At 40.8% G+C, this 11748-nt stretch overlaps 1 protein-coding gene across 1 annotated transcript; it reads left to right on the top strand.

The window, feature by feature from the left end:
• Positions 1–150: 150 nt before the first annotated feature.
• Positions 151–10620, top strand: LOC131932286 (glia-derived nexin; the record flags this gene model as incomplete). The annotated part of the gene is given in 6 exon segments (XM_059289156.1): positions 151–298; positions 1136–1435; positions 3712–3823; positions 4274–4447; positions 6168–6292; positions 10275–10620. Coding segments are annotated over 5 exon segments (618 nt in total). The 3' UTR covers positions 10414–10620.
• Positions 10621–11748: the final 1128 nt, after the last annotated feature.

Below are 11748 nucleotides of genomic sequence, written 5' to 3'. Positions count from 1 at the left end.
AAACTGCATACGAAGAAAAAGTAGAAAAGTGTGTTGTTGATTTCGTTGCACGGAAAAAATTACAGATTTAAGTTTTGTCTTTTATATTTTATGTCATAAATGTAATTAAGTTGTAAACAGTTTCTAGAGTTACTGTATGTTTTATTTCAGGCCTGCTCTGGGCTGGGGTATCACGACTGCAAATCCTAGAGGCTTACCGGGACCTTGAGAGAGGATGGTCACGTCTGCCTAACACAGACCTTGTCAGTGCCAATGTTATTTTCGTTAAATTTAGACTCAACATTAAAGCTAAGTTCAGGTAATTAGCCTACTAGTCACTTCATAATTTTATATATTTTTTTAATTAATTAAATCTGTAAAAAAACTGTATAAATTACAGTTTTTTTAATTCGAAATTTTCAAAAATTCGAACATGAAGTTTATTAATATTTGGCAGTGAGTGTAACAAAATCAGCAACAAAAAAGTGTGCGCTCCATAAGCAGTGTTTCTTCCAGTTTTTTTCTCGGGGGGGGGGGGGGGGACACTTGATGTTCTCGAGGGGGGGGGGGGCGGTGTACATTTTTCGGGGAGGAGGGGGACACTGGTAAAAGTATATGGTTTTCTACATAAATTCCATCTCGTTCGGGGAGGGGGGGTAGACTTTCTTCGGGGGTGGGGGGGGGGGGGGGTGGGGTGGGGGGGGGGGAAGAGATGCCTAGAAGAAACTCTGTCCATAAGGTTTTTTGTTTTTAAAGTTTTATCCCCCCCCCCACTTCCCCGCACTAATTTCAAGATACTTCAATCGAAATTTTGTGTTTTAAAATCAATTTGAATTAAAATATACAAAGTATTTTGCTACATCTTTTTAGCACAACCCCTCCCCTGTCTATCGCAGCCCATCACACATCGTCCACGAAGGACGACGAAAAAAAGTGTTGATGATATAACAGAGGCGTATGGACGGGGGGGGGGGTACATATGTCCCCGGGCGCCGACCATAGGGGCGCCAAAATAACCTCATATGAGCTGCTATTTTGAACTATAAATATAAAAAAAATGGGGGAGGGGGGGCGCCAAATTGAAAAGTTTTGTCCCCGGGCGCCGGGAAGGGTCGCTACGCCTCTGTGATATAAATGTCAAACCTTCTCACCCTAGACAGGTGGAAGAACTAGCCAACACGAACATCACGCAGATGCCAGTGCTGACGGGCAGGAACCCGCCGGAACTGGGCCATCAACGAGTGGATCGCCTCGGTGACCCGGGGCAAGGTCATGGACGTTCTGGAGCCTGGGGCCATCACCCCCTACACCAGCCTTGATGCTGGTCAACGCCATGGTTCCTCAACGTCCAGTGGAAGCACAAGTTCCAGGAAGGTCTGACCGTGGACATGCCGTTCAACACTTCCGGTGCTGGTGTTAAGATGGTGCCTAGTATGCGGCAATCTAAAGTGTTCAGGTCAGGTTGACATTTGACATTTCAATCTAAAGTGTTCAGGTCAGCTTGACATTTTGACATTTCAATCTAAAGTGTTCAGGTCAGCTTGACATTTGACATTTCAATCTAAAGTGTTCAGGTCAGGTTGACATTTGACATTTCAATCTAAAGTGTTCAGGTCAGCTTGACATGTTGACATTTCAATCTAAGTGTTCAGGTCAGCTTGACATTTGACATGTCAATCTAAAGTGTTCAGGTCAGGTTGACATTTGACATTTCAATCTAAAGTGTTCAGGTCAGGTTGACATTTGACATTTCAAGGCCACACGGGGTAAACCACAGGTGTCCACTTGGTGAAATTTTTTGAGAGTGCCTCATTCGTGTAGTGCTAGCTCATATCTATCACATACAACAATATGAAAGCATAAAACCACCTTGATCCCCTTAATATTTAGGATTTTAAAATCATGCCACAATTGAACAGCAAAGGATCAGAAACACAAAATCTAATTTTTTTTCAAAAGTAAAAAACTGTGACAACTGTAGTTTATCCCCTGTGGTCTTCGTTTGGTTTTCGTGATTTCGTTATGGAATAAAACATTTATGAATTTAGTTATTATTTGGTTGTACATGTTTAAATAGATGAATCGAAGAATAATAATATTAGTTACAGTCAGCTGTACACTTTCTAAATAAGAATTACATTACTGTCAAAGTAATTTTTATTTCCGGGCAATACCTAACTTCCATCGAATGTCACAGTAATTTTTCTTTGGCTGTATACATTTTGTATAGAAAATTCTTAGACGAAAATGGTAAAAGAATTTATAAATGGCTTTCAATATTTTAAAAATGTCATGGAATGTTAAATTTCGCTATCAATATTTATAACACGAGAAAAATGGCCCGTTGAGGAAGAATACAACGGGCGCTAGGTTGATAGTGCTGTCTATTTTCTCGGTACTTTAATTTATACAAAATATAGTCATAGGCATATCCCTAAAACATGCACCTAATCTCATTCATAACAAAAGTCGCATTTAGAGTTTCTTTCAGGCAACTCTACTTGGGAGGAGGGGGCTTCGCCCCCCTCCCCCCCCCCCCCCCCCCCACACACAGACACTCCAAAACACGTCTACCGTCCCATTCAACGAAATATAATTATATACTTTTTCCAGTGTCCGCCTCCTCCCAGAAAATTCTACCCCCGCCCCCGAAAATGTCAAGTACCCCCCACCCCTCTCCGTGGAGGAAAAAGTCTGAACGAAACACTGGTCGCATTTGTAGATCATACAAACTAAAGGAAGAATCTGGGCGGGGCTTCGCCCCTACCGGAAGAGATGCTTGAAAAAAAAAACTGCACGCTAAACACTTTTTAGATTAGAAAAAGTTCCTTCCTCCGGGGAGGAAAAAGTCTGAAAGAAACACTGGTGTCGCGCTTAGCCACTACCCGAAGAATTGCATTAAAGAAATTGCAAGAAAACTACTTTTTAGATTAGACACGTTAATTAGGCGGTAATTTTATTATAGAGTATCGATGAAGAAATTTCTTTTGAGTTGGGGAGGGGGGGGGGGGGGGGCTTAGACGTTCTTACGCGGGGGTGTGGCTTCGCCCCTACCCGAAGAATTGTATGAAAGAAACTCTTCACGCAACCCACTTAGATTAGAAAAAAATTGCCTTTTTATTCAATGTTTACCCAAGAATTAATGACGTCATATTACTGTGTGCACTCTCCGGCTTGATATTATTTTCTACTATATGCTAAATGTGACGTCATATTTCGTTTTCGTTTCACTGTGAAAGTTTTTAAATTGCTTGTGTTTTCTCTAGAGCGTTCTTGTCAGATAGATACATAGATACATAGATAGATACACAGACAGCGAAACTATTAGTATTAATTCTTAGATTAAAATGTCATATAATTGCTATATTAGGCAGCCAATATTTATAAAAAATCAAACATAAAAATGTCTTGTAATCAGTGACGTAGCGATGTCGGGTGTCACCCGGTGCGGCACTTAATGGTGTCACCCCCTCCCCCAGAGGCTTAGCCACTCTTCCCGGGGTCAAACTTTCAATTTTCGATTTGCACCCCCACCCCTCGAACTTTCGATTTGCACCCCCCTTCTCAAATTTTTCTCTATATATTTTACTACTTTTTGCCTTAGTGTCACCCCCCTAAATGGTGTCACCCGGTGCGGTCCGCACCTCCGCTCCGCCCCCTCGCTACGCATCTGCTTGTAATTATTACTATGTTGTATATGGCTGGCACTCATGACGTCACTTCCTACCTCAGGTACGCCAACCACTACGACACGGAGGTTGTGGAGCTGATGTTTGAGGGGGACGTCCTCGCTATGTACGTCCTCCTCCCCGGGGTCAACTCCAGCCTCGTCCAGCTGCTAGAAGTAAGTTCAAGGTCAGTGATCGCGAGCATGAGACTGACCTCTCACACAAGAAGAGAATCTTTGGAGTGTCCACTTACCCTACAATGACCACTTACCTTTAACTGTCCACTTACCCTTCAATGACCACTTACCTTTGACTGTCCACTTACCCTTCAATGACCACTTACCTTTGACTGTCCACTTACCTTTGACTGTCCATTTACCTTTGACTGTCCACTTACCTTTGACAGTCCACTTACCTATGGAGTGTCCACTTACTCTTCAATGACCACTTACCTTTGGAGTGTCAACTTACCTTTAACTGTTCACATACCTTTGGACTTTCACTAATCGTTTACCCACCATTTACCTTTATCTGACCACTAACCTTTTACTGTTTTTTACACAGCACTGCCATCCAACAAAATGCCACCAAAGACATTTTTAATTTTCTCGAAATTTCTTCCCCAGTTCCTGAACGACACCCAGGGCCACCCCATCCACCCCCTGGAGTCGTTGCTGGACGACCTTGAAGAGAAGTACGTGGCGCTCACACTGCCCAGGTTCACCATAGAGACGGGCAGTGTAGACCTGGTAGAGCCGCTCACAAGCTTAGGACTGAGGAAACTTTTTGATCCTGTCCTGGTCAGTTTGTCTTCTATGGTCAGTTTGTCTTCTGTGGTCAGTGGTCAGTTTGTCTTCTGTGGTCAGTTTGTCTTCTGTGGTCAGTGGTCAGTTTGTCTTCTGTGGTCAGTGGTCAGTTTGTCTTCTGTGGTCAGTTTGTCTTCTGTGGTCAGTGGTCAGTTTGTCTTCTGTGGTCAGTTTGTCTTCTGTGGTCAGTGGTCAGTTTGTCTTCTGTGGTCAGTGGTCAGTTTGTCTTCTGTGGTCAGTGGTCAGTTTGTCTTCTGTGGTCAGTTTGTCTTCTGTGGTCAGTTTGTCTTCTGTGGTCAGTGGTCAGTTTGTCTTCTGTGGTCAGTTTGTCTTCTGTGGTCAGTTAGTCTTCTGTGGTCAGTGGTCAATTGTTAGTTTGTCTTCTGTGGTCAGTGGTCAGTTTGTCTTCTGTGGTCAGTGGTCAGTTTGTCTTCTGTGGTCAGTGGTCAGTTTGTCTTCTGTGGTCAGTTAGTCTTCTGTGGTCAGTGGTCAATTGTTAGTTTGTCTTCTGTGGTCAGTTTGTCTTCTGTGGTCAGTGGTCAGTGGTCAGTTTGTCTTCTGTGGTCATTTTGTCATCTGTGGTCAGTGGTCAGTTTGTCTTCTGTGGTCAGTTTGTCTTCTGTGGTCAGTGGTCAGTGGTTGTCTTCTGTGGTCAGTTCTGGTTGGTCAGTTTGTCTTCTGTGGTCAGTGGTCAGTTGTCTTCTGTGGTCAGTGGTCAGCCGTCTCACACAGAACAGCTTAGTCAGATAGACCACACATATGCATCAATCAAAATATACTATATATATATATATATATATATATATATATATATATATATATATATATATATATATATATATATATATATATATATATGTATATATATATATATATATCCAGACCCACACACACACACACATACCCAGATCCACACAAAGATAGACTGCACACAGGCATGTATGCACATACACAAACGCATCCACACAACCAGATGAACACACACACACACACAGACCAGCACACATATGCATTCATGCATACAAAGACACAGACCTTTAAACACACAGACAAATTCAGCAAAAGTTTCTCTTTTAGAACGTCCTATCCCAGGGGTCGGCAACCTTTTGAAGCGGAAGAGCCAAAAGTTACAATTTTCAAAAGATCCCTGGTTTTAAAGAGCCACTAACACTTTTTAATTTCAAATATTTTATTATTTTATTAAGATTATTAGTATTTGTGCAAGGAGCTGGAGAGCCGCATCTTGATATCAAAAGAGCCGCATGCGGCTCGCGAGCCGCAGGTTGCCGACCCCTGTCCTATCCCGACACATTGAAAAACGAACTTTACATTGTGAATATTTTACCGCCTCGAGAACCATGAATAAAAATGTTATGTAGTCTCACATGATCATTTCTGCATCTGTTTAGTGCCTCCTTATAAATACGAAGAACGTTTTTGTTTTTTCACAATAAATTGTTAAATGTTATTTTAAAAGCCTTAGATCCTTTTAGCAACTGATTTATTTTTTTTATTGGGTTTTGGGGGTGTCTTTAATATTTTAATGTCTAAGATCAAGTTTAGGTAATATTAAAACATTTCAAACCTCTCCACAAGTAGGCTGATTTATTTATTTTTTATTTTGGGGGGAGGGGGGGGGGGGGTCTTTTTAATATTTTAATGTCTAATATCAGGTAAGGTAATATTAAAACATTTCAAACCTCTCCACAAGTAGGCTGATTTTTCACGCATCAGTGACGCCAACATGCACGTGCAGAGTGTCAAGCAGAAGTCGTACATTCAGGTCAACGAGGACGGGTGTGTGGCGGCGGCCGTCACGGTCGTCGGGAAGGCTTTGATGTGAGTAGTACGTCATGGTTTTGGTGTGAGTGGTACGTCATGGTTTGACGTCAGTAGTACGTCGTGATTTTGGTGTGAGTACGTCATTGTTTTGGTGTGAGTAGTACGTCATGGTTTTGTTGTGAGTACGTCATGGTTTTGTTGTGAGTACGTCATGGTTTTGTTGTGAGTGGTACGTCATGGTTTTGGTGTGTGTAGTACGTCATGGTTTTGGTGTGAGTTGTACGTCATGGTTTTGGTGTGAGTGGTACGTCATGGTTTTGGTGTGAGTAGTACGTCATGGTTTTGTTGTGAGTACGTCATGGTTTTGGTGTGAGTGGTACGTCATGGTTTTGGTGTGAGTAGTACGTCATGTTTTTGGTGTGAGTACGTCATGGTTTTGGTGTGAGTGGTACGTCATGGTTTTGGTGTGAGTAGTACGTCATGTTTTTGGTGTGAGTACGTCATGGTTTTGGTGTGAGTGGTACGTCATGATTTTGGTGTGAGTAGTACGTCATGGTTTTGGTGTGAGTAGTACGTCATGGTTTTGGTGTGAGTGGTACGTCATGGTTTTGGTGTGAGTACGTCATGGTTTTGGTGTGAGTACGTCATGGTTTTGGTGTGAGTGGTACGTCATGGTTTTGGTGTGAGTACGTCATGGTTTTGGTGTGAGTACGTCATGGTTTTGGTGTGAGTGGTACGTCATGGTTTTGGTGTGAGTGGTACGTCATGTTTTGACGTCAGTAGTACGTCATGATTTTGTTGTGAGTACGTCATGGTTTTGGTGTAAGTACGTCATGGTTTTGGTTTTAGTAGTACGTCATGGTTTTGATGTAAGTACGTCATGGTTTTGATGTAAGTACGTCATTGTTTTGTTGTGAGTACGTCATGGTTTTGTTGTGAGCACGTCATGGTTTTGTTGTGAGTACGTCATGGTTTTGGTGTGATTACGTCATGGTTTTGGTGTGAGTAGTACGTTATGGTTTTGGCGTGAGTGGTACGTCATGGTTTTGGTGTGAGTGGTATGTTATGGTTTTGGCGTGAGTGGTACGTCATGGTTTTGGTGTGAGTGGTATGTTATGGTTTTGGCGTGAGTGGTACGTCATATTTTGGTGTGAGTAGTACGTCATATTTTTGGTGTGAATAGTACGTCATGGTTTTGATGTAAGTACGTCATGGTTTTGGTATGAGTAGTACGTCATGGTTTTTGATATGAGTAGTACGTCATATTTTTGGTGTGAGTAGTACGTCATGTTTTGGTGTGAGAAGTACATCACGTTTTTGGTATGAGTAGTACGTAGTGATTTTGATGTGAGTTGTACGTCATGGTTTTGGTGTGAGTAGTACGTCATGTTTTTGGTGTGAATAGTACGTCATGGTTTTGATGTAAGTACGTCATGGTTTTGGTATGAGTAGTACGTCATGGTTTTGATGTGAGTGGTACGTCATGGTTTTGGTGTGAGTGGTACGTCATGGTTTTGGTGTGAGTAGTACGTCATGGTTTTGGTGTGAGTGGTACGTCATGGTTTTGGTTTGAGTAGTACGTCATGGTTTTGGTGTGAGTAGTACGTCATGGTTTTTGATATGAGTAGTACGTCATATTTTTGGTGTGAGTAGTACGTCATGTTTTGGTGTGAGAAGTACATCACGTTTTTGGTATGAGTAGTACGTAGTGATTTTGATGTGAGTTGTACGTCATGGTTTTGGTGTGAGTAGTACGTCATATTTTTGGTGTGAATAGTACGTCATGGTTTTGATGTAAGTACGTCATGTTTTTGGTATGAGTAGTACGTCATGGTTTTGATGTGAGTGGTACGTCATATTTTTTATGTAAGTAGTACGTCATATTTTTAATGTGAGTAGTACGTCATATATTTAATGTGAGTAGTACGTCATGTTTTTGGTGTGAGTAGAACGTCATGGTTTTGACGTGAATAGTACGTCATGTTTTTGACGTGAGTAGAACATCACTTTTAGCTGTAGCTGTCTGAGTATGCTCTAACTGTGATTGAAACAGTAGCTCGTCGCTTTACGTTGTGGTGTTGAAGTGCTATTTCCGTTTTGACAAAACGTGCTACACCCATTAGGCGTACCGTGTGTTACATCATCAACGTCAGTCAGACCCCTAGTAGACTATACGAATCCCAGGTTGTGTAAGAATAATTTTTACGACAGTGTGTGGGAGGGGGTTGCTTAATAAAGCGTGCTAAAAATAGTCATGTAGTACTAACTATTTTTGTAAGCAGTAGGCTGGACAATCATTAGCGTTTCGCATTAAGGTAGAGTAATTTCACACACACACACACACAAACATTTTTAAGGGAAAAGGGTTTTATTACATTAAGAAATAAAATAAAAAATAGCCTGGCCCTCAATGATGAAACTTAAACAAAGGTCTTTTATAATGTTATATGACGTATACCTATACCTATCAATCTACTCCCTATAAAATGTAAAGTATTCTCCATTAGTAAGCGCCCAGGTTTTTATTTTTAGTTAGGCAAACTAATTTTTTTTTTTTACTTTTTAGTGCATTATTTTTCATTTGTGATTTTTGTTTTGTGATTTGTAATTATATTGAAAGCTTTTTTCACTTAAAAATGATTATTAACATTTGAGAATTATTTTCCACTTTTTAGTCATTCGTTCAAAATGAAGTTGACACTACATAGGCTAGGACTAAAAATATTTGCATTCAAATCCGGCTAGTTAGCTTGTGATCTCTAAAATTCAGTTATCTGCCCCTATTAAGTGTGTGGTTTACAACAGGGCACGAAATCAGCCATCCGTGAAAACATCCTCGATGGCCCTCTACCGATCAAGCGATTGATTGTGTTTTATTTTATCTTGTTATCTCCCTTTCGTTCTTAACTCTACATACATAGTGCTTGAATATAGCAATTTTAAAATTAAACTGTCTCTGTAATTAGATTAAAATTGAGATATTCTTGCATTGTAAATTACGATCTACCACTGCACCAAACTTCAGGTTAAACAAAAAGTGGAAAGTGGGTTCAATTAATATTCAAATATTTGCAGAGCCACAGGTTTATAGTAAAAGTAATAAAAGCCTTAAAAAAAAACACTAGAAAAAAGGTTCCAGGACAAATGATCTCTGGCATGAGAGATACTTTTTTCATGAGATCATTTTTCCTGTCACCTAAAAAACAAACAAAGAATTGTTTTAGTGATGTAGACAGTAATCTATTTTGTTACTATGACATAGAGCATTATTACTAATCAATATAATAACAAACAATGTGTCTTTACGATCACTTATACACAGCTCAATTTAATGCTTCAAAAAATGGTTTTTTATTCAATAAGAATCATAATATTTTAAGATAAAATCTTGTTACATATTCATTAAAGGGCTATTGCAAAGCCATTGATGTTTATACTTATGAGCAAACTGATGTGTTGGCAGGTGCTCTGCACTTCTAGTTAGCAGAAATCTTACAAAAAATTGAGTAAATAATAGTAAAATAAAACAAATTGTTAAATCATAAGTACAAAATTCACAGATATCTGAACTCTACTTCATCTTCCTCATCGCTGTCTAGTCTGTTAAAGTTAATTTACTTCACCTTGATCTTGTTAATTTACATGAATATGATCAAGTTAAGTTAGATGAATTTGATATTGTTAAAATACATGAACTTGATTAAGTTAAACAGAGGCGGACCGCACCGGGTGACACCATTTAGGGGGGGGTGACACCAAGGCAAAAAATAGCAAAATATATAGAGAAAAATTTGAGGGGGGGGGGGCTGCAAATCGAAAGTTTGAGGGGGGTGGATGCAAATCGAAAGTTGGAGGGGGTGCAAATCGAAAATTTGAAAGTATGTCCATGGGAAGGGTCGCTACGCCTCTGGGGGGGGGGGGGGGTGACACCAATAAGTGCCGCACCGGGTGACACCCGACCTCGCTACGCCACTGAAGTTAAATTACATGAGCATGATCAACTCCAACAGTTGTAACCATGGCAACCTTTCCTCCACAGCGGTGGCCTCAGTGGTGAGGTCTGGCTGGACGTCAACAGGCCGTTCCTGTTCATCATCCGGGACACCAATGTCAAGGCCACCCTCTTTATGGGGGCTTTCCTGGGGCAGACGCGATCAGACACATTCCAAACAAAATGAGCACCAGAGACTGTTATCATCTAGGACACCAATGTCAAGGTCAGACACATTCCAAACAAAATGAGCACCAGAGACTGTTATCATCTAGGACACCAATGTCAAGGTCAGACACATTCCAAACAAAATGAGCACCCGAGACTGTTATCATCTAGGACACCAATGTCAAGGTCAGACACATTCCAAACAAAATGAGCACCAGAGACTGTTATCATCTAGGACACCAATGTCAAGGTCAGACACATTCCAAACAAAATGAGCACCCGAGACTTTTATCATCTAGGACACCAATGTCAAGGTCAGACACATTCCAAACAAAATGAGCACCCGAGACTGTTATCATCTAGGACACCAAGGTCAAGGTCAGACACATTCCAAACTGAATGAGCACCCGAGACTTTTATCATCTAGGACACCAATGTCAAGGTCAGACACATTCCAAACTGAATGAGCACCCGAGACTTTTATCATCTAGGACACCAAGGTCAAGGTCAGACACATTCCAAACTGAATGAGCACCCGAGACTTTTATCATCTAGGACACCAAGGTCAAGGTCAGACACATTCCAAACAAAATGAGCACCAGAGACTGTTATCATCTAGGACACTAATGTCAAGGTCAGACACATTCCAAACAAAATGAGCACCAGAGACTGTTATCATCTAGGACACCAATGTCAAGGTCAGACACATTCCAAACAAAATGAGCACCTAGGACTGTTATCATATAGGACACCAATGTCAAGGTCAGACACATTCCAAACAAAATGAGCACCCATGACTGTTATCTTCAAGGACACCAATGTCAAGGTCAGACACATTCCAAACAAAATGAGCACCCAGAACTGTTATCATCTAGGACACCAATGTCAAGGTCAGACACATTCCAAACAAAATGAGCACCCGAGACTGTTATCTTCAAGAACACCAATGTCAAGGTCAATGCCTACATAGGTTTGTTTTTTTTCTATCCTGAGGCAGAGGTAGCCAGAAGCTCTCTGGATAAATGGAGCACCAAATACTGATGTTGTTCATTATTTATTTGCTGTATTAAAGTTTTTTTACATCACTGATTATGTTAATATGACAATTGTAAAGAAGCTGACCACACTCTAAGTAGTGGGAGAGCAGCATCCATTGTTACTGAAGACACTTTGTCTTGAGATTACGTTGGATCATCATCCATTGTAACATAAACGAGACATTTTGTCCTGAGATTTGGTGGAGCATCATCCATTGTAACATAAACAAGACATTTTGACTTAGATTTGGTGGATCATCATCCATTGTAACATAAACAAGACATTTTGTCCTGAGATTTGGTGGAGCATCATCCAT

The sequence above is a fragment of the Physella acuta genome, unplaced genomic scaffold (assembly GCF_028476545.2).
Source record: "Physella acuta isolate Inbredline_101_S28 unplaced genomic scaffold, ASM2847654v3 ptg002129l, whole genome shotgun sequence".
Classification (NCBI taxonomy): domain Eukaryota; kingdom Metazoa; phylum Mollusca; class Gastropoda; family Physidae; genus Physella; species Physella acuta.
The sequence above is the reverse complement of the archived record's forward strand: the minus strand, read 5'-3'. Positions and strand labels throughout refer to the sequence as shown.